Genomic DNA, 24,343 nt, shown 5'->3' with positions numbered 1-24,343 from the left:
GGGCAAACAAATGGATTCATGTAAAAATCTCAATTCTTATTTTCCACAATTCTAAATCAATTCCTCTCATGCCATGATTTGCCACGTCATCTTTATAAACCCTTAATAAACTAGACCCTGAAGCATGTATGGTTTTGAATCAAAAATTGATTCTGAATCAAATTGTGACCTCAAGAACCGGAATCGAATCGTGAGACGCCCAAAGATTCCCACCACTAATTTTAAACATGAGTTTAAGATGACTTAAATGACACTTAATTGACCTTGAATTACTCTGCTGCACCCACCACTCCTCCACAATCCACATATAGTCACTTCCTGTTACTGGTTGCAAAGCTTCAAAACCATGGTACACAAACCAACGGGTGACATCAGCATGCAATGTCCACTTGTCTATGGTTCCTTCTGGTCACTAACGGTTACAGTGTATATATCTAGGGCTTTTATTGTGAAGTCCTGTGGAGAAAACCTCCAGTGTAAAGGCTTTAACTGTGGTAACTATTTTGGTAGATGTTGTAGAGAAGGGAAACGGTAATAATAGATTATTAATAACTTCCTGCTGGGCAGTGGTGAGAAAGCACATGCACATCCAGCGTAGACCCTCCCTGACTGCATATGAGTTAAAACATGTTTCATTCATTAAGGGGCTCTCGGTCTGGCCGACCTTCATCGGGGAATACAATCTCCACGACCGCTGAAGGTCGAATGGCACGAATCCAAGAGCACACGGCTCCTCGCTGCTCCGATTAATGGATCCATCAGAAAATCAGCGTGTGGACTTGCTGTGATCGATTGATTCAGACAATTAACAGTCGACCCGGCCGGGCAGCAAAACAAAAAACAAGACAGAGATATCTTTGAAGACTGTATTTTTTCCCCATCGCCACATAACCATCAAAATGACATGTTTAGAGTTTAGAATGTTTTATTATAGTTTATTGTGATAGCATTTTAATTTTTTCTCTTTTTTAAGTTTTGTTTTTTCCAAAGAACAAACACAGCAAATAACGTTGGAGGAGGAAGAGGAGGAGGAAGATGAGGAGCGAGAGAGGAGGAGGGCCACATAGATAAGATAGCTAGATCGATCCATAGATAGACAGATAGATGCATCAGGTTTGGCTTGATCTACCCTCCCTGGAACCACACGCACACACACACACACGCACACACAGACTACATTTTGCTTTACAAAAAATAATCAGCATCAGAATAAGATTAATAAATGTGAATATATCTAGAAATAAAAAAAGAAAGATACGAGGAACACACTGCAGACAGCTCGGTCAAATAAGCTGAAATATACGTATGCATCATCTCTGTGTGTGTGTGTGTGTGTGTGTGTGTGTGTGTGGACTTCTAATGCCCCGATTCAGACACAAAACTCAAACTTGCCCCGTTTCTATGACTCTCTGCATGTTTAATGCATCGTCAGCTAGCTAGCTCGTTAGTGGTAAAATGCCTACCTGCAGAGGGAGAAAAAAAGGTGGGTTCGATTTTAGCAGCTGTCCAAATCTCTCGGGGGAGGGGGGGGGTTAAGGCAGGCAGCTGATATCAGGACAGATTATTGGGGCTTACTTGAATCTCTTCTTCGACAGGTAAACACAATAATTTGGCATTAAAAATGGACAGAGCTAACGCACAGAGAGAAGTGTGGATGAGAAGGAAGGATGAACAATAAGTAACTGTAAAATATGATCAGAACAGTAAAATGGTGCCGATTACATGGGGGGGGGGGGGGGGGGGGATCTCGAAGCAAAAAAAAACAAAAACATCGCAGCAGTCATGGATCAAGCTCTAAACAGCATACAATATATATCTGACAGCTAATTCGTCGGGGGAATCTTTGCTCACTTAAAAAAAGAAAAGAAAAAGGGAGACGCCGTGAGGTTTTTATTGGAGCCGGTTCTCCACCAGGGTCTTTGAATGCCTCTTCACGGCCCCGTTAACAACCTGTCATCTTTCTCGTCACTTAAAAACCAAAAGGCACCGCCGGCCTGAACGCAACGGGGCGGCTCGGTGCCTTCGGGTTTAAATGAGGATTGTTTAAAAGCTGCTCGAAGGTCCAGTACGGTGTTTTCGTCCCCTGGTGAAGAAACGTGACGGCAACAACACACCGGGCTTCACCGTAAAACAAGCCAAAAGAAAAAGCTACAGGAACTTAAAGAGCCATATATATACAGAGACGAGCCCGATACATATCATTAACAAAAAATCCTCTTTTTTTAACTTCTTAACTTCATAATGGCGGCCACTGCTCTCAGTTTCCCTCAACATTTCTTTAACGTTGTCGTTCCCAAAAGGATCCATGTTCACGCTCAACAGTTTGGTCTTTTATTCTCTCTCCAGACAATTTAAAACACTTTTTAAGCCACAACCAGTTTGTAGTGTTCATTAAATACAAATGCAAGTCAACAAAAAAGGGACACAAAGACAAAGAGAGAGAACAAAACATGACGGAAAGAAGGGAAAGGGAAGTTTGCTATTTATGGACAGTTTTTATGGACTGGAACGCCTCCTGCACAGACTGGAATACCTATATGGTTGCTATAGATACAGGCACGACATGGAAACTGACTCAGCGTGCAGGAACACGTCCTGCTATCATCGCGCCGCGTGATTTTCGTTAAAACATGTACAAATGTGTGTATAGACACAACATGGCGCATGTTTTATTCCATGCAGTCGGTTGTTAAAGAGTGTTATCGTCACTGAACATACACTCTGGAATATCACATCCTCATGAATTAAGAGGAGTGGGTTAAATTAATTCATTCTTCATATTCTAGCATGTTTTAACTTTTAAATAAAAAGATAAAAATCCATTTATCTAACCCAAAGAAAACCTAAACCTGCAGGTGAAGCTGACTGGGTCCTTCTAAGACTGTAGGAAACCAGTTTGACTTATGGGGACGCTCAGCTATCGTCAGGGGCTTAAAGACATGGCTGAGAGAGAGAAAGAGAGGAGGAGGGAGAGGTTAACAAACTGTTAGTGAGTCTGGACAGTTCTGTAGAAACGCAAGGGACAGTCGGAGAGGGCGAGAAGGAGGAGGAAGGGTCGGGGTTGGAGGAGGAAGAGGAGGTGTGTTCTGGAGCTTCAGCAGCAGCCTCCTCCAGCATGTTGGCCTCCCTGACTACCGGACAGTGTGGAGTTGGTGGTGGGATGCTGGGGTCCGATCTTAATGCCGTTCGCCTGTGTGGAGACAAAGACAGCGGAAATTAGATAGAAATCAGGAACAAACGGCTCAACGAAACAAAAAAAGATGAAGAATAACTAGAAAAGCACATTTCTGAAGAAACCTTTGTGTGAACTCTGAAAAGCTGGTTTTATTCACAGACTGTAAGAAGGCCGACGTCATCAGGGTGACGTCTTTGGACCATCATTTACTAAATGAACATCATGCTGTATTGAAGAAGACGAAAGATTGAGACCATAAACTCATGTTAACAATGTTTACCGAGATTAAAAAAATAAATAAATCAAGAGTCGACCCCTGATGGCCAGCAAGGAGAATGACAGTTTACGGCACTTCAGCTTCACTTCTAAGACGATGACAACAACACAACAAGCTAACTGATGGGGCCGGCGGTAGATCAGCTACGTCTGTGTCCTGAGTTAAAATGAACGTTTTTGTAGAGTCTTGTGGGTTTGAGGAGAGCAACGATAACAGCTTCAGTTCCACGTCTGATGGTAAACGGTGAAAACATTCTACATATTAGTGTACGCTTAAACTGAAGTCTTTTAGCATCTTAGCAGCTCCCGTCTACTGGAGGAAACATACTGCTGATGGAGAAACCCCTTGTACAGCCGCTCTTCAAAAACCCTGAACCATCCCTTGAACACTGAGCACCGCCGCCGCCGCAGGTGCTCCTATTAGATCACATGACGGAGGAAGCAACAGGTGCTGCTGCGCCGCACAAAGGCAGGGAACCACCGGCAGCACTCAAGGACACGAGGAGGAAAAAAATACAAGCACTTAAAAAAGAAGAGAAACGGAGAGAGAGAGAGAGGCAGGTGGTGGTAGAGAGACATTGCACTTTCATGTTGCTCTCCCTCTCTCTCTCTCTGTGTGTAATGTACTGCTCACTTTCCCCTCTGTGTTTCATCATCGTCTCTCTCTCTCAGCCTCTGTATATATTTATATCTCCCCCTCCTACTCAGTAGCTGGAGTGCCTCTGGGAAACTCTGTATGCCTTTAAATCACATTTATTGAGCTGAGGCCATGTGTGTGTGTGTGTGTGTGTGTGTGTGTGTGTGTGTGTGTGTGTGTGTGTGTGAGTGTGTGTGAGAGTGTGTGAGAGTGTTTTCTCATAGTGGCTGCCAACATTTCTGGTGGGGCTTCCCTCTCCCTCAGCCAGTCAGCTGATGTGGTTTGGCTGGCCGTCCTGCCTTTACTCCGTCTTACTGTTACTAATAACAAAAACACTGGCTGGCTGGCTGACTGACTCTGTTCCCGTCTGACTCACGGTTTGGACTCGCCGGCTGGCTAAAAGGGGCCGGATATGCTCCACACACAGACACACGGTTCTGTTTAAATGCCTTCTGCGTTCACACATTTGTTGGCACATGTGGTCCAGGTCTACAGGCTGCACCCGGACCGGTTCCATGTGGACCGCGAAGGCGCTCACATCAGGATTTACGATGCGGCCAATAACAAAGGGTTCCCAGTATAAGTCAAAGGTCAGATTCCCCGACTGTTTCCTGACTTTCACTGATTTTATAAAGTATTTTACTATTTTATTTTTGAATTACACATTCATAAAGTTGTGATTCATCAACGTAAAAATCGTATGCCAAGCTGCTGTGTTCACATTAAAACCAAATAATTTTTCACGTGGCGTGATTGCATTCAAAGTCATTATGAAGACGGGAATAGATGCGTTAAAATATTTAAACAAGAGCGACAAATTAGCATGACATTGTGTCTTTAAATCCTCTCAGCGTTGAGATTGTTCTCCTGTCGTCAAGGCAACAAATCACACGTGAGGACCTTTTTAAATGAGTTTGTGGTCTCTTGACCCGCTATGAGAACTACAAGTACAGAAGCATATCAGTGCAGCTGCAAAAGCACATAATTACCCTTACAACCACAACGGCCGACAGAGGTCGGGACGGGACGATAGATTGGGATAAAAACACTCACAATAATAGATTGTGGTGAATTTCCATTATCAGGATAGTCGTAAATATCACAAGTAAAAATACAGGAAACAAATATATATATATATATATATATATATAAAAAATATATATTTTATCCTTTATTTATGCAGGAAGACTTTATGATTAATGATCATCTGATGCTGGATTATTTGATGTTATCTGTGATGCAATAAAATTATTTATTTATGTCTCCAGACTCGATATAAATCTGACAAATCTGTTAACAAGGAAAAATGAGCTTTTGGAAAACACTCAAATGCAAAGTTAAGAAGCTGTAAATCAGTACAGCTGATCACACAATACAGGGATTCATGTTGTCAGATCAACGTCTTGATGCTGGAGAATGTGTTTAATGAGAACAGCTTTGGTTTTTTTTAAACTGCGTGGAAGGAGATTTTTTTACGTGGTTTTATTATCTGCGGTTTTTAATTTTGATCGTGGACGCAGTGTGATGAACAGCTGCTGGCAAGTGCACACTTGCCGACAGGCTCGGTGTCTTGGCTTTCCTGCCTGGATAACTGCTCCGCTGAGAAGATAACCATCTGGTTGACTGGAGAGCAAACTTACTGACTGGCTGGATAGGAAGCTCACAGAGCGACCGACTGGCTGGCTGAGTGTTTGTTTTCTTACTGAATGACTGAGACCTTGTGGGATGTGAGGAATTTATGAGCTGGCGAGATGCAGAGAGAGAGAGAGAGAGCGAGAGGGAAACGGAGCAAAGGAAGGAGGAAGGAAGGCAGTGAGTTTTGCTCGGCTGGAGTCAAAGGAAGCAGAGAAGAAGAGGGAGAGCTCACCACACACACAGCGCTGGGAAACTACACAAAAAAGGAGGAGAAAAGAAGAAAGGGTGGAAGAGAGGAGAGGAGAAGGAGAAGAGAGTCTCACCTCGTTGTTGATATCAAACACTCCCTCCTGGATCTTCTCATAGATCTCCTTGGCTGTGTTGATGAAAGCCTGAATGGAGACAAGAAGGGACAAAGACGGGCTCAATCCATGTTATTTGTACGTCGACGCAAAACACAACCAGTTCCACCACGACTCATCAAGGAAGCAAGACGCTCAGAAAAGAAGCCCGAGTTTTGTTTGGACTTAAAGACGGGATGTAAAGCCTTTAAATAAGTAAATATCCTCGCTGAACGCCATCGGCAGGGCTTTCACAGCGTTTACTGGGCCCAGTTAGAAGAAGCAGAAACCCTTCAGAGCAGATTTGCTTCTTTTTGTCGACAGCTGCTCTGAGAATAAGATCTGAGCACAGCACACAAAGACCTCACGCAATCTCCTCATGTTTTCTTTACACGCACACGCACACACACACACACACACACACACACACACACACACACACACACACACACACACACACACACACACACACACACACACACACACACACACACACACACACACACACACACACACACACACCTTCCTGACAGCACCGTGAGGATCAAGGATGTTAGAATAAAGTGGAATTAAGCTGCCTGAGCTCCTCGTCTGTGACCGTGATATCGATGCGTTTGTCTCCAGGGACGAGTCTCTTAGTGTTTGTGTCTCGAGGGTCTAAACTGGAGAGCAGACTTGTTGTGCACTCGGTGTGATCTTCAGTCTGCGGCGGAACAATGAAACGGCACCACCGGCGGCCTCCGCAGACAACCTTGTCAGGCCAAGAAGAAGTGCCTCTCTCTCCAGCAGAGTCATTAAAGATCTGAAAATACGTCCTGAACTTCTATCTGACACCCAGCCTGAAAATAGACCGAGGAGGAGCCCAAGGGTGCTCTCTAGTGCACTCTGTCCTCTTTCCCTCCTTCAACGTGTCACTTCATCCCTTCATCCTTCACAGTTGCTTTCTTTGAATTTCTTAGAAAATCAGATGTGTGTGTTCGTGTGTGATGACGTGAGAAAATGAAACATGAGGCAAAACACAGAGAAGGAAAGGAGAGACTACCGAAGAGGCCGTCGGCATAAAAACATAGTAAATGTGTAGTTTTCAAACACTTACAAGCTGCAAGAGAATCAGTGTTTCTAGACCAGAACATCTCATTTGCCACAGCAAAGTCAACAGTTTTCAGTTATCGGTGCATCAACATATTAAAAAAAAGTATTTATCTGCTATCTGCAGCTCTTAAATTTAAATGAAATCAATACTTTAAAAATCGAATACAGTGCATAACCTGAGTGTCCATTAAAGTATTATGATGCATGTCTAAATATGTATAGAAAGTTCAAACAGGCAGAAACACTGGTTTCTGTTCATGGCCCAAAGAAAGACATGGAAGACATACGTTTAATATTAAGATATTTTCTTCATGGCCTCAGGGCCCACTTAAAAGATAATGATGTAAATATGTGTCCAATATTAAGATGCAACAAACAAAAATGGTAAAATGATGGTTTCTGTGCCGAGACGTTAAGAAAGAGACAATTACACTTAATTTAGGTGGCATCTAGTTTTTAAATTAGGACGTTTTTTAAGCCATTTAAATAAAAGGAATGGGCCGTAGGTTGACCCCCCAAGGATGAGACGAACAGTAACTAGTACTAATAATAATAACAATAATAATAATGATAATAATGAGGAGACGAGGACAGAGAGTTGAAGAGATGGAAAAAGTTCAGCAAAAAATGAGAAGATAAGTGAAAAAAATAGCAATGAAAACAGAAAAAATAAATTTGTAGCAGCTGAGGAAAAAGGATTCAAGGAAAGGAGGATGTAAGGAAAGAAGAAAGGAGGGACCATCCCATCAGCCCGGTGTCCACCCACAGACCCTGACGACAAACACAGCGCACTGATTGGCTGCTGGGTGTCGCTGAGGGGAGGCGGGGCGGAGGTTATGAATATGTATGAACTATAACTGGTTGATATACTGCTGGAGAGAGAAAAGGGAGATGATGGAGAAGAGGGGAGGAAGGAACCGAGGGAGGAGGGGGGGGAATGAATGGAAGGGGGGCAGGAGGATGTGGAGGAGAGAGGGGAGGAAGACATGCTGTTGGAGGAGGGGGAGGAGGATGTGGATGGAGAAGTGGGAAGAGGGGGGAGGGGGACGTGGATGGGAGGGAGGTAAAGAGCAAATGATGGACGTCGAGGGATGAGGAGGGATGGAGCGAGGAGAGATGAAGGGAAGGGAGGAGAGGAGTGGTATCAGGAGGATTCAGAGGACAGTAATGAGACAAATTAATCATACCACACACACACACACACACACACACACACACACACACACATACACACACCTCCCCCCTCATCTTAACCCCAGAGAGAGCTCTACTCAACACTGGTGTGTGTGTGTGTGTGTGTGTGTGTGTGTGTGTGAGCAGCATGATATAGGCCAGTGAGGGTAGAAAAAAAAAAATCAATGTAAACAAACACTCTCTGGCTCTCCCTCTCTCTGCAGTGCCCCTGGCTGCCATGCTGTGCGGTGTAGGATGGGATTATTTACGTGATTGGATAATGGAGAAAGGGCTCCCCCGGGACAACGCCACGCATTCATTACACGCAACAGCATCAGGGGCGTGGCTCGGCGAGGGGCGGAGCGGCGTGCTAACTGTCGAGCCGGCGAAGGGACGGGCTCGAGCGTGGCCGGCGACCCATGACGTCGCAGGTAAGCGGTCAGGTCGACGGGGGGTTGGCTCTGGTCCAATCCAGCGGGAGCATTTAAAACGCCATCAATACCATGAAGTACATTAAACGGCGACGCCAGCACATTACATTGATCGGATTTATTTATTTATCATCCATCACGGCTCGGTTCACCACGACGGCTGTGTGGTATTTATGTGTTAAAAGGGACAGCTCACCCCCCAAAAATCAAAGATAGACGTTAAATACATATTGATCAAGCTAGATGGTTCCAGTGTGAGCTGCAGATATCGCCTGTAGAAACCTCAAAAGCGCCGTGTCTTTCCCCCACAGACCTTGTTGTGAGCAGTTTCATGTTTGCATTTATAACACCAAACACAGAGGGAACCCAAGTTCCTGGTCTGCTCCACATTTCTGCCTAAAGTCTTTTACGGCTGTTTTTTTCTCTCCACTGTCGCGCTGTAACTCTTGATTCTGATGATGTTGGGACTGAAAGGTTATGTCGGCGTAGTGCTCCAAACAAAATGGAGGATAAACTTCAGCTACAGACGTCAGCGGCAGTGCTAACCTCTTTCTAATTCTGTGGTGGCTCTCGTTACAAGAAGATATTAATGTGAGAGGAAAAGGCTGGTCCCCTTAGTTGACCTCCAAGTGGAATGGTATATCTATAGAATAGACAGACAGTTGGAGTTTATAGTATTTGGGGAATCAGATGGGTTCAGGTTCATTATTATTTTTTTATTATTTATTTCAACCTTTAAAATGTGTGTCAAAGTGAGCCATATAAATTAATTATTATTAGGTGAGCTGTAAATTAGTGAGGTGATGCTAAAACAATGAGACGCAATTTCCTGCTTTTTATAAGATCAAACAACTGGATCCTTTCAAACAAAGGCTGAATTAAAGAGTATGTCAGTACTGTGTGTGTGTGTGTGTGTGTGTGTGTGTGTGTGTGTGTGAGATTACCTCCTCTACATTAGAGGCAGTCTTGGCTGAAGTCTCCATGAATATGAGGCCATGTTCTCTGGCAAAGGCTTCACCTTCCTCTTTCTTCACCTCTCTCCTGGACTCCAGGTCACTAAAACACACACAAACATTAAGAGTCAGTCAAACATAATGGAGGTAGTCAGAAGTCCAGGAGGACACCTGAACAGGTGAGCAGCAGGAACAGTCCCTGAGATTCTGTGATATGAACGATCACTTTTCTCTCAGGAATGAAAACAGAATGTGAACTGATGACATCACTGATACTAGTAGCTCAAGATGACTAAAAAAAAAAACAACTAAAAAAACACACACGTAGCGTTGTCAGGACGATAAAGGATTGTAATCGCATCAACGATAATGGTGAATTTTAATGACCGGGATAATTGTAAATATCATCATGAGTGAGTCATATTATTTACACTTATTTCACTGTTCACTAAAAAAGTGACACAATAAAACTATTATTTTCTTAATAAAATGTAAAGTGATTCCAGTTTTAAGCACGTTTTGAACAAACTGCTGTACAAACAGCACAACGCTCTTAGAGACCCCGTTGATGGACCAGTTTTGTGGAGGACAGGAAGTAACCATCTCTGTAACGCATCTCACCTCTTGTTGCCAATGAGCATGATGACCATATTGGAGTTGGAATGTTGGCGAGCGTCCTCTAACCAGGTTGTCAAGTGGTTGAACGTGTCCCGTCTGTCGAAACAAGCACAGAAGGTAGTTTCAATCATTTTTTCACCACGGAGCTTTAAAGCACACACTGATGCGAGTTCACTGTCCTCGAGCTCAGTTTGAGATATGAATAAGATAATAAACTTTATTTATTCAGCACCTTTGATTACATAAACTGCAGCTCAATGTGCTTTAAAACAACAAATCAACAATACAGGTATTATAACAGAATGCAAAGCGAGAAAGCAAGCAAATAAAATACATTTTAGAACACTGTAATGTCACCTGTGTGCCTCGATATTTGAAATAATGTAAAAAATGTCACCTAACGAGGTCAGAGCTAAGATCCTACTTCTGGGGAACATGAATATCCACAGAAAACCACCAGGCCAATCGAGAGAGCTGGTGGAAAAGAGGTTTTGACCTGATTGTGGTTCTGGAGGAAAGGTCAGAACGTCATGACAGTCATTAAGAATCAACCTCTGGGGACCATGAAGATCAATAACAAATTTAAGGTCAATCTGGCCAGTAGTTGTCAATATATTTTGCACTGGATCATTACGGTGGAATTGATGGACCTGCTGCTGGAACGGCTTGAAAAGAGAAGCAGCTAATACCCAATTATTTGTCTAAGGTGGATCAGATCTTGGGTGGATCAGATCTTGGGCGGAACAGATCCGCTATCCAATCTCAAAGACCTTTGTGTAAATGCAACCTAGAAGCATTCAAGACGGACTGAAACCAGATTCCTCCGGAGGTCCCAGAGTGAGATCTGCAGGTCAACATTTCACTTCCTGTGAAATATCTCAGAATGTCCTTGAGGGATTCTGGTTTGGTTCGGACATTCATGGTCCCCAGACGGTGGTGTTCCTCTGACTTTTACACCATTAATTCCTCTACTATTGGATGGATCGCCATAAAATCAGGTTCAAACATTCAGGTCCGTTACGATAAAATCACGTTGGTGATTCATAACGTTTAATCTTCATCATCAGGTCATATTTTTTGTGGTTAAATACTTGACCATCATGATGAGGATAGATGTTGAACATGGTAAACATTACACCTGCTCAACATAATGCATGATACAATTTTATCATTCAATCCAACTTCACAGTTTTTCTGAATGCAGCGCGTGTCAGCGTCCGTATGATTGGTTTGTTACCTTGTGATGTCATAGACTAGCAGAGCTCCCGCTGCTCCTCTGTAGTAAGACCTGGTGATGGACCGGAACGACTCCTGACCAGCCTGCAGAAACACATACATATATTAATAAACAGAGATTGAAATCTGAATTATTGAACTGACCACAGAAAATGAATGCTGATCCCATGGGGGGTTTTTTTTAGCAGCCCTGCTGGAGTCGGATACTGGCTTAAAGGCCTCATCTTTCAGTCCTAAAGGTCATCCTCCCAACAGAGTCGTGTTTATGTAGATAATCCCAGATAATTCTGTACATAGATTGTATATAAGAAGAGCATGCAGTCATCGTGACTTGCTTTATGGTCTATTTGACTCTAAATGGACCATCATTTATGAAATGAACATCATGCTGCATTGAAGAAGACTTGAAACTAGAGATTGAGATAATAAATCAAGTGAGAAGTCATTTTCTCAGACTTCTATACAATCAGAAAGGAGTTGCCCCCTGATGGCGAGCAGAGAGAACGACAGTTTAAGGCACTTCAGCTTTGGCTTCACTGTTCATAACCAAAAGTTGCCGGCTGGTTCTGGACTAGATGTCGACTGGTTCTGTACTAGATGTTTGCTGGTTCTGGACTAGATGTTTGCTGGTTCTGGACTAGATACCGGCTGGTTCTGTACTAGATGCTGGCTGGTTCTGGACTAGATGTTTGCTGGTTCTGGACTAGATACCGGCTGGTTCTGTACTAGATGTTTGCTGGTTCTGGACTAGATGTTTGCTGGTTCTGGACTAGATACCGGCTGGTTCTGTACTAGATGCTGGCTGGTTCTGGACTAGATGTTTGCTGGTTCTGGACTAGATACCGGCTGGTTCTGTACTAGATGTTTGCTGGTTCTGGACTAGATGTTTGCTGGTTCTGGACTAGATACCGACTGGTTCTGTACTAGATGCTGGCTGGTTCTGGACTAGATGTTTGCTGGTTCTGGACTAGATACCGACTGGTTCTGGACTAGATGCTGGCTGGTTCTGGACTAGATGTTTGCTGGTTCTGGACTAGATACCGGCTGGTTCTGTACTAGATGCTGGCTGGTTCTGGACTAGATGTTTGCCAGGTCTGTACTAGATGTCGACTGGTTCTGTACTAGATGTTTGCTGGTTCTGTACTAGATGTCGGCTGGTTGTGGACTTGATGTCGGCTGATCCTCTACTAGATGTTTGCTAGTTCTGGATTAGATGCCAGCTGATCCTGTACTATATATTTGCTGGTTCTGGACTAGATGCCGGCTGGTTCTGGACTAGATGTCGGCTGATCCTGTACTAGATGTTTGCTGGTTCTGGATTAGATGCCAGCTGGTTCTGGACTAGATGTTTGCTGGTTCTGGATTAGATGCCAGCTGGTTCTGGACTAGATGTTTGCTGGTTCTGGATTAGATGCCAGCTGGTTCTGTACTAGATGTTTGCTGGTTCTGTACTAGATGCTTGCTGGTTCTGTACTAGATGTTTGCTGGTTGTGGACTAGATGTCGGCTGGTTGTGGACTAGATGCCGGCTGGTTCTGTACTAGATGTTTGCTGGTTCTGGATTAGATGCCAGCTGGTTCTGGACTAGATGTTTGCTGGTTCTGGGCTAGATACCGGCTGGTTCTGTACTAGCCCTGATTCTGTAGTCCCACTCCAGGTTTTCAGTTGTCTGGGGAGAAGACGGGACAGTGCAGAGTCTGTAATTGGACACAATGGACTTCTCTCTTTCTTCCTCTCTGCTCCTGATTAAAACCTTCTCAGTTTCTCTATTTATGAACAACATGGAAGGTCACATCAGCTGTGGTGTCATACGGATTAAACCCGTAGCGTTGTGGTATAAACAGGCTGTTTAGGTCACCTTGCTCGTCCTCTCCCTCTTCCATTATCCCCCCTCATTGTCTCACCTCCACCGTCTCTTCCTTGCATCGCTCATCTTTTCATTCTTTCGATGAAATGCCAGGCCTCCACGCTTTCCATCCCTCTTTTCCCCACCCAGCGCTCCTACCAGCCCCCAACCGCGACTATTCACCCTCTGTCTCCGTCCCCATGTACAGTAACAATGTTGTCTGTGTTCGGCCGAAGCCAGAGGAGAAAACAAAACGCCACTATCCCAGCAGCTGCAGCGCCGCTCTGACCTCATCCCAACAACCAGACAGTCAGTCAGAAATGCAATCAGTGGGTGAATCATTAGCCAAGTCAGAGGGCCGGGCTACCAGTTTGTCACCAAGGCAACCCAGCCTGGTTTGTCCCTGAGTCAGAGAACTAGTCATCCAGTCACCGATCCGGTTGGTTAAGACGGCGGTAACTGGTTCAACCAGTCAGTGAACCAAACCGCCAGTTAAATGGCCACGAGAAGAGCCAGTCACTGGGGGAGCGGTGGACCAGTGAGTAATGCTATTAGTGAATAAATGATAAATAAGGGTGAAAGAGAGGGAACGCTGTGTCTGCCTGCCATCTGCTCTACAAGCTCACATGCAGTCACACTAATTCATATGGCATGCGACCGCATCCTACAGCCTTTTGGTGGTGGTGGCGTTATTTTGTACAAGTCTGGTGAGTAGGGATGTCACTGGTTCACCCTTACTTGAGAATATTTTGGACCGGTTAATTTACAGTCTGTATGTTAATTAATTTAAAGGTAAATGAGTGGAGCTGGACAATATATGATTATTCATCAAAAATATTTTGTGAAAGTGTTTGGTAAAATAATATCATCATATTTGATTTTGTTTACATCACCAGTCCTATAAATGAGTATTGTAAATCAGAATGGATGCATCTTATGGTCAGCCTTCATACAGACTGCTGATCAAACCATTTACTAACAATATCAGCTGAAAGCCAACGGAGGATAAAATTAAAAAAGGGCAACACAAAAGATAGATGTAATGGAAAATGTGGGGCCTGAAACTCAACGTGTCAAGCCCCTCTTATATTTTGCATCACTTTGGCTGTTGGCTGGCTATTGGAGGCTAAATTAACAGATACCAGTAAGCACTGCTGGTTTTCACTTTCATCATCTCATCAGGGACTAAAACACCAGGACGACCAGGTGAGGACAGTTTTGAGAACAGGACTGACTGTTTTTCCGTAGAGCTCTACCTCCACCTGCTGGTCGGCTGGTTAACTGCATGGACAGGAAACTACAGTTCACTAACACCACGGTCAGAACAGCTTTATCTTTTTGAGTTTTCATGTATTTTGAGGGATTTGTGTGAAGCTGAAACTCTCCTTAACAGCATGAACGCAATATGAAAGATGTCGGTAAACTGAGTACAACATTTAAGCCTTCTCGTCATTGAACTAGGCTCAAGTATTTTATTTTCAAGCTCTAAGATTAAAATTAATTCAGATTCATCAATGAAAACAGACTTTCTGAAGACTTTTTCAGATTCATATTAACATCAAAATTATTTATAATTTAAGAAATTCATTGTTGCAGAACCACAGGTTCAAGCTAAGTTAGAGACCTCTAAGAGCTTAATTTCTGAGACATCCATGATATTCATCCATTTAAGATGTGTTCAGTGTTTTTACATAAAAGCCTCTTATAAAAAAATATAAAATATATACCGTATCCCAGATCTGCAGTTTGATCTGTTTGCCATCTATAGTGATCATCCTCGCTCCGAACTCCACACCTGAACACACACACAAAGAGAAGAAAGTGAATTACTGAGTCAGCTGGATCTGGATCCATCTGGATTCTGGTGTGAAGCTGTCAATTACAAGGTAGCCCCGCCCTAAAGCATCCCCTGCTTTATAGTCTGTTTGACTCTAAATGGACCATCATTTACAAAATGAACATCATGCTGGATTGAAGAAGACTTGAAACTAGAGATTGAAACCATAAACTCATGTTTACAATGTTTACTAAGATAATAAATCAGGTGTGAAGTAGGATCATTTTCTCATAGACTTCTATACAATCTTAGAGGAGTCACCCCCTGATGGCCAGCAGAGAGAATGACAGTTTAACAAACTTCAGTTTTGGCATCAGTTCTCAGAACCGGCATGTGATGTTCTGAGTTCAATGTGATTTGATCCGTCTGAATGTCAGACCTATGACAAGTTAATTTTTTCTTATCTTATCTGAAACAACATAATCTTGTGCGGCCATAAAGCTTCATGATATCAGTAACTTACAGCTAGAACATGAACAACCAGCCACAGTTAATTACTTTTAATCAGCTCCACATTTTCAGCCCGTTAGCTGTACTTATTTTACACTGCTTTCCAATGAGAGGCATGTGTGTTAGTTTCTAAATGATATTCTAAACATTTAAAAAAGTGATGCTGCTGTTTCAGTGCTGAAGATGCAGATGACAGGCGCTCTTACCGATAGTGAGATCGTGAACTGGCTGAAACCTCTTGTCTGTGAACTGTAGTAATAGACATGACTTCCCCACACCTGAAAAACAAAAAACAAAACACACACACCACATTAAAGAGGGTCTAATGCAGCAATCTGAGCCGGGATTACAGAGTCTCACATACAAGCATGAACACACTGATATGTGCTGAGAATAAAGCACCACACAGGACAGCATCATTATGAAATTAACTTTCCCAAGCTCTGAACTCCCACACAGAGCAGAGACGTCCTGTTGTCTGCAGGAAGTTACAGATATGCAGCAATAATTAACGTCTTAAACATACAATTCTAAACTGACACTCAAATTCAATGTGGCAACGATGGAGTCACGAACAACCCCAACATGGAGCTTAAACACTAACCTAGCTTCGGCCAAACGTCAACTTTAAATTACTTTTATTACTTTTAGTAATTCGATCTAAAACTACAACACAGAGCAGGATTAGATTATGGTGCCTGATAATTAAAGAGCTTCATGAAATACTTGTGTGGCAAATACATCATGCCTGAGAAACCACCAGAAAACAAACAACATTTTGCTGTTCCTTCCTTGACACGTAGAAGCATCAGAAACACACTCAACAGGTTTGGTGCAGCAGCAGCTCCACCGCAGCCCAGTATTTCCCCACACACGGGCTTTACTTGGGCCGACCGTCCAGGTGTACCAACGGCCGCCTAAGCCGTTAACTTCCACCATAGTGAAACAACAAACTAGCATAGCCTGACTGAGTGAATCTGCCTCCTGGAGTCCCCAGAAACTGAAGGAGTGGATGAGACTTCCACAGGTCAAATCATGCTATTAAAATGTACATTTTTTTTTTACTCACTCAGTTCGAGAGACAGCCCACTGAGCTACAGCTCGTGCAGTTGATGTGTGACGTTTACATTGCAGAATAAACCACTGACTGGAAGGACATTATGTCATCGTGATTCAACTTAATGCAAGAACAGTTACACGTTTTCTTTGCATAAAAAGACATTTCCACTACAAATTGATGCATTAAATGTCACCAGAATGAAGGGAAATGAAGTGTCTGACACTCAAACCTTTACGTGAGAAACACAGCAACCTGTTTTCAGGTGAAGGTCTACACTGAACACCTCTACAAGCATTTTCATTTTCAGTATACGTCTCGTGACTACCAAAACAATAACACTGTGTTACAATGCTTTGTTGGTGGCACCAACATTAACATGGACCATGACGATGTTACGATGACGATACGTATTGTGGCTTTCTGAAATGTGATGGAAGATTCTGCCTAACACTTCGAAAAAGACAGTAAAACTAGCTCCAGTGTTTTGTGGTGCGTGTTTATACTAGGCATTACGGTATGAGCGTGTAAGAACTGATGTAAAAAAAAAAAGCGACCTTCTGGAGAACATGATGGGAAATTATGTCTGTCGATCATTAATATAGAAATAATAATTAAAATACAATAAAATAAATAATTTATTAAAATACTGCGTGCAACTGTATTTCTGAAATAATGTGAATAATAAGTCAGAGTAAATAATAAAGACAACATTTGTGTCAGATGGGAGGAGGATGGGAGATGATGGGAGGAGGATGGGGAGGATGGGAGATGATGGGAGGAGGATGCAGGAAGATGGAGGAGGATGGGGGAGGATGGGAGATGATGGGGGAGGATATAGGAGCATGCTAATGAGATGTCCAGAAAGACAAGCTGACAGACATTCAAGGAGGTGACAGAGAGGGACGTGGTGGTCCTTCTCCTTCATGGTTTCCAAGGGTTACCATTGCCAGGCAGCGGCGTTGCTAGGTGATGACGATAAGAGATGGAGGGATCACGAGGAGGGCAGCTTTATAGAGGTGTAACAAACAGGTCATCTTCACATCCATCACACCTGCGTGTGCGGTCAACAGACAGCTGCTTGTAATACTCCACTCAGTGTCGACCACAGAGGAAGCGTGACGCCAGTTAGCTTCCATCAGCAAGACCAAATATTTAAAAAAAACTGCCAAAATAATTGCGATTCACAATATTTTCCTGATAATCATCAACATATGCATAAAACTCTTAAAATGGCACTAAAACATCCTGGTATCACTTTAGATTTAATTAAGAAACAAGTACTATTACTGCGTCACAGATAAGACACAGATCTATTTAGTGAATGTCCTTTTTAGTGAAAAACAATCAAATAATCTTAAATAATATGACCATGAATCATAAGGTCTCCCTGCATACATACCCTGACAGCGAGCTGGACAGCTTTTTAAAGTCACTCATGATGATATTAACGATTATACACAATCTGTGATTCTAGCATTTCACAGCTGCCTGTCTAGTAAAAGCTGTGACGCCTGTGGTACAGAGCATGGTGAACAGGCAGCCCACAATCACAACCGGCTGCCTTCAAATTGTCAGTGGTGACAATCGGTCATAATTAGTGGAGAACTGTGTTTTAAAGTGCAGCCTCAACAAGCAAAAGGTAAACAGCCTACAGAGTCTAGCCTTAAAACACAATGGAGATTTCAGAGTCTTTCAAAAAAAGAAAAAAGAAAATCTATTGAATGTAATGTAGTTTTAAGTCGAGGCTTTCAGCCCGGAAAGTCAATGATGGCAATCTAGCGTTACCTATTAACAGAATAAGACATCCATAGGATTTCAGCAGGTCACTTACAGCAGGCACCTGGAGCTTAGCCAGGTCAACACTGAAGTCCCTGATGAGGAATCTGACAGGATGTCCATCCTCCTACAGTTAGGACTATTGAAGCGTCTTCAACAGGGATGTCATGAGAACCAATACAGCGATACCAAGTGAATGCCAGAATTATGAAAATGTGACATTTTTCAACGGTATCGCAGGCGAAATCCTAAAGGATCCTGAATCCTAAACTCACAGTCAAAATGTCCAGAGGATGCATCCCATTCTTCTCCTTGATAATTCTACATTGTGGACAACAGCTCAACATCTGTGTGGAAACCGGTGGTTTAAGACGGCATATGACAGTTTAAGATGGTATATAGCGGCAGGGTTGTGGGGTTGGCCGTGCTGGCACATATGTACATTATTCTCTCTCGTTGGCATGCCTTTTCTCCTGCAATAGATTCATATTCAAATGAATATTGTTACAGGATTCGTTTTTTTCATAGTTGCATCAACTGTCACATATTAAGTTAAAATACCCCAAAGAGCTGTGGTTTCCTCGGAGTAATATCTGTGCTTCCTGCTACCTAGTTACCGGTGATCCACGATGCACCTCAATATGGTGAAAAAGGGGTCAACCATCTTACGGAGAAGTAATGACTGGAAATTTGCAGACCATTTACAGGCAGCGTTCCATAGGAGAGTCTATTTCTGGATGTTTAACCGTTTACAAAGACTATAATTTTCTTTGAGCGAGTCCATCTTTCTGCCAACCAGATCTGTGGACAGGCTGGCTGGAGGCCACCGGCTAAGAGAAAGAAGATCCAACCTAAAACAGAATTCACATCTTTTCTTCTTTTATTGACCAGTGCAGTTTGATCAATATCGACTAACTTCTTATAAAAGTGCCAGCTTCTGCCTCCTCATATCATTAAAGAGGAATGTCTCGCCCTAAGTCACCACAAAGTGCCACTAATGAATGTTTGGATTTCTCTAAGTATTGTTTTTTTTACGTGAGAGTTTACAGTAGAGAGCCGACAGGAAAAGAGGGGGAAAGAGAGAGAAAGGGGACGACATGTAACTAAGTTCACCAGCTGGACTCGAACTGAGCCAGGATGACCCGCTCAGTACCGCTTTTTAACAAATCACATTTCAGAAAGGATCGTTTGAACACCCCTTCAAATGCAGCCCAGAAATATGGCCTTCTTTTTCCAGATTCAGAGGATCCAACTGATGGATCCTTCATGACCCAGCGTATCCCAAGATTCATTGTGACGACTGGATTTTAATCAACATGGCCTCTACAAGCGAGTCAGCAGCAGCATATGAGGCAGAATAAACTCCCATAGCCAGAAATATATCATGAAGCATTTCCTCCATCAGAATATAAAATAAAAATTATAAAATATGGCTACATTTTAATCAGATAATGGTAGCTACCCAGCGTTTCCCCTAGTTTTCTTTCCTGTTACCCACTGATCATGGCATTGACAACATGATGTGATATGATTATGATCTCCTGGGGAAAAAAAGAGCAGAATTTACAGTAGGGATATTAATCACTAACTGTTTAACAGTGCTATCAGTTACACAGTTAAAAGAAATATTCAAGATAAAAAGCTAAGAGACCCAAGAGGAGCAGCTTGTCAGTTATAGCAGAATAGCGCTGGTCCGCCTTAAGTGCACTGGAGCAGCCAGAGCTGTTGCTAACGAGGGGGCTAACCCCCTTCACTTCATACAGGAACTCAGCTTGTGTCTAGTTGTAGCATTTATTCACCGATAAACAAGCTAATGGTGCTAACATTAAACACGGGGGTGACTGAGGTGACAGAGCTGACCTGTGATTAGTTTACCTGAAGGGGTAACCGGAGGGTGGGCTCTACGCTTCTGTGATGATGCTTTGGGATGACAGCAGTGCAGAGCAGCAGCAGCGAGCTAGCGGCTGGAGCACACGCCACACTACATGCACTAAAAGGTCAGCCTGGCTATGCACGGACAGAAAAGCACAGAGCTGGTGGGATAACAACACACACAGAGGGAAAGCATTGCTCCACTCTAGCAGCTAATCTAATGCTATATCAATGCCTGGAAAGTTAAATACAGCTCCTTTAAGACGTTTATCTACATTAACTGACGAGCTGGGTTTTGCTCATGCTCTGAGTGCAGCGGTGATGCTTATCACTGATTTGAACCATCTGGATGAGTCAAAGAGTAGTTTCCTCTGCATTTCCAAACACAAACTCAGAAACAGTCGCACCAAACAGTCGGTATGGTGCAGGTAAGGGTGACCCTGTGACCTGGGAGGGGGGGCAATGGAGGGAAAACCAACCATTTATAAACAACAATGAATACAGCTCGACGAGGGTGGAGCCCAGAGGCTTTTATGGACTTGTATATGGGGGATATACTATGATTTGTTTTGGTGCATCAGGACTCATCATGGCTGTTACTCAGGTACAAACTCACACATGAGATAATGAAAAACAGATAACACCTAGCTGCACTCGGTAACAACCAGTGACTTCCATGAATCTGAAGGAGGGCCAGAAAAGGACCGGACAGGTTATAATTTCATGTAGAGGCTACACAACTATGGCAAGATAAAAAAAACAAGGAGCTTTCAATTGGAAATAAAACCACTTCTCTCCATCATGAGTAAACTTAAAGTACCATTATCACTGGTGATCAAAATGCATCTTTTCTAATGTATCTTATCCACTAACATTGTAGTCACTTATAAAATGAATGATCAAAAGTCTGTTGGTTACATCTTTAAAATACCCCTTTAGTCTGTTTTACAAGATATAAATATGTTATAGTATAAACTAAAAACAGATTATTATTATTATTATTATTATTATTATTATTATTATTATTATTATTATTATATGTTACCTCAAGTATCCAAATCCAAATCAATCCAAATGTGGTTTGTGTCAGGAGGTATTTGGAACAACCAACTCACTTAACTCTCATCAAATTAAAGAATTAGTTTGATGTTTAAGAGACTTATTTTAATTTGTAGAGACATGCACTTTCCATTACTCATGAAACACATGGCCAAAATAGCCAGGGATTAGTTAAACCGCATTAAAACAATGTTGTATGTAGTTGTATCAGTTACCCGTAGCTGTTTTCATCCCTGAAATATTTGCTTCCTTTTATTCTTGCATTCTTTCCAATCAAAAAATTATAACAGGATGTGAAAAAATGATGTCGGCACCGTTTAAAAGGACTTTCATGTGGTACTGTCTTACGTAAAAAAGGCTTTGGTAGATGAGAGAAGTGTTTAGGATTTGGCATCCCACAATGACATTTAGGAGCAGTTATAATGGGACACACCTGTACCATCGAATGCAATCCAACACCTCGACTCTGCAGTAGAAACTGTCTGAAAAAAGTTACTGTACATAACAGTGGCTCTGAAATATAAAAACATTCATATATTTATTTCCCCCTTGGGTTACTTTATCAAACAATGTTTTAGGGTAGTTAATGCCTGTGACCAGCCTGGACCACCCTCAACCAAATTAGAAAGGTAAACAGTGCCGTGCAGGGTATTTCTGGAGTGGAGATGCAACGTAATCTAACTCGGACCTTGGCTGCATCTCTCTTCTGCATTCCCTACCAGAGAACATAAACAACAACAGCAGCAGCAGCAAAACATGTTTCACAATAATATAACACCAGTTTACTTCCACCCCACCACAGTCATCATGTGAAATAAATCTACACATGTTGTGCATTTAAATATTTGCCTAACACGTTTCAGTAACTTCAGCTTTAATTATTAACTTGGTTTAAACTTCCATACTACGGTAATAATGTGAACAAGTGCATGAAAAAAAATGTCATAATGACTTAATTGTTATCTTCTAGACTGGAAACACTTGACTGTATGTTTGGCTTCGTTTCATCGCTCTCTACCTGACATGACTGCTGTTGGCCATGTCTGGTTGGTTTTAACCAGTATAATACAGCAGTTATACAAACGCACCTGCTGCCATACTGAATTAGGCTAGCAGGCCGCTCACCGGGACGCCCAATTAACGTTCACATTTGGTCAGAAATAACAAGTGCTCTACGCCATTTTAGGGAATATTAGAGGCTTTAGCTTGACGTGTTTTGGCCTTCTGTGACAAGAAGCTAAGCTAATGTGGAAAATCTGCGATCTGATGACGCAGCCACGACAAAGAGACGATTATTGTGATTATTTTGTCCACGTAGACAGATCCGAAGGGACGCTGTACGCTGCCGCTGACAGCTGCTTAATATTTAGTGTCATCGCTAATGCTAGCTAGGCAGTTAGCAGGGCTAGCAGGCTGCGGCTAACACCCCCACCCCCCTCGAGACGCAAACGGACAAAAGGCCCGACCGTGTCAACAACCGCCACACGAAAGTAGTCCGGGGAAATAATGTGTTCGGGGTGAGTTTATCTCATTCTCTGTGACTGTCAGCGTGTTTAAAACACCACATAATTGTGCTAATGTTGTAGAATCGGAGCTGTCATCCCACCCCTCGCGACTCCGCTTTTACCACGTCATTGGACCGTCCAACACTGCGGAAATACAGTGGCTAGCAGCTAGCGGAATGCTAACTGGCAGACTAGCTGGCCCCCGCCGCGGCTTACCCGTGTCTCCGATGATGATGTATTTGAAGAGGTACGCGTACGCCATGGCCCCTGGTTTGTGCAGTCAGCTGTCTGGACCGTTACACCTTCGTTAAACCAACCGTAAACCGTGTAGGAAGAGCTAGCTGACGGCTTGTTAGCCTGCTTTTCTCTGTCGGTGTTGGGGAAGGAACAATAAACAGCCAGAGCCTCGGCTCTACGTCACACGGTACGCCCTCGCCACGCTACAGTATGATGTCTTCACGGACTCCTCGGAAATTGTACGATTACTTCGGGCTGGTTCGGTTAGTTCGCTTTTTACTGAGCTGATGAGTCAAAAGTACAGACGTTCTCTACTCAAGAAGAAGTACACATACATGTATGAAATATAACAATAAAAAATAAAATTAGAGTTACAGATTCAACTTCTTTACTCTAGTAAAAAGTACAGGATAAAAAAGTACAAATTGTCAGGAAAATAAATACTCAAGTAAAGTAACCGATACCGGAACATTCTACTTCAGTAAAGTAATTAAGTATTTCTACTTCTTTACTTCCCACCTCTAGTTTTCCTTTTAAATAATTAAATCATGTCTCTAATCCTGCCTCTACTTTTATTATGTTTTAAAGGCCTTGAAATATTACATTTTTTGTCATTTTTCTTATTTCAATCTTTTCAATTGACTGGTTCGTTTGTGTAAATTGTTTAGTTTTAACGTCGTACTTCAGATTTTTTTATCCTGTATGTCAAGCACCTTGAGATTTCGTTTGTATTATATAGGGTGCAATATATATTTATATAATATAAATAAATAAAACAATTTAATACAAAAATTATAATGCTTTTTAAAAATTGTTGTTGTATCCAGATACTTTACGTGGTAATATTACTCTGTAAAATACGTCGTTATAATTATTAACATTTAGAAGCAAAGGTTGTTGAAAATTATGATTTTCATGACGCTTTTATCTAAAGAATCATGTTCACAATGTTATCACTATATCTGTAGAAATTATGAAGAAATGAGCGTAAGGACACAAATAATTTAAGAGGCATTGGATTATTTATACAGTATTATTAATGTGAGTATTATTAACATGATATTAATATTTTAATTAAAAACTTGATGGCAACAAGTATGCAGCTTAAGTTATTGCAACATTGGTAGCTCAGAGT

General features: G+C 42.4%; 1 protein-coding gene across 1 annotated transcript; it reads right to left on the bottom strand.

The window, feature by feature from the left end:
* Positions 1-907: 907 nt before the first annotated feature.
* rab2a (RAB2A, member RAS oncogene family) lies at positions 908-23,390 on the bottom strand. Its single transcript, XM_084008630.1, has 8 exons — positions 23,188-23,390; positions 15,906-15,977; positions 15,140-15,207; positions 11,569-11,651; positions 10,335-10,427; positions 9,705-9,816; positions 6,047-6,115; positions 908-3,190 (listed from the first exon to the last, which is right to left on the bottom strand). The coding sequence occupies exons 1-8, from the start codon at positions 23,231-23,233 to the stop codon at positions 3,095-3,097; spliced, it is 639 nt and encodes a 212-aa protein (XP_083864756.1). The 5' UTR covers positions 23,234-23,390; the 3' UTR covers positions 908-3,094.
* Between the last annotated feature and the right edge of the window lie 953 nt (positions 23,391-24,343).

This window comes from Eutrigla gurnardus, assembly GCF_963514095.1.
Source record: "Eutrigla gurnardus genome assembly, chromosome: 4".
In the NCBI taxonomy this organism is placed as follows: domain Eukaryota; kingdom Metazoa; phylum Chordata; class Actinopteri; order Perciformes; family Triglidae; genus Eutrigla; species Eutrigla gurnardus.
The sequence above is the reverse complement of the archived record's forward strand: the minus strand, read 5'-3'. Positions and strand labels throughout refer to the sequence as shown.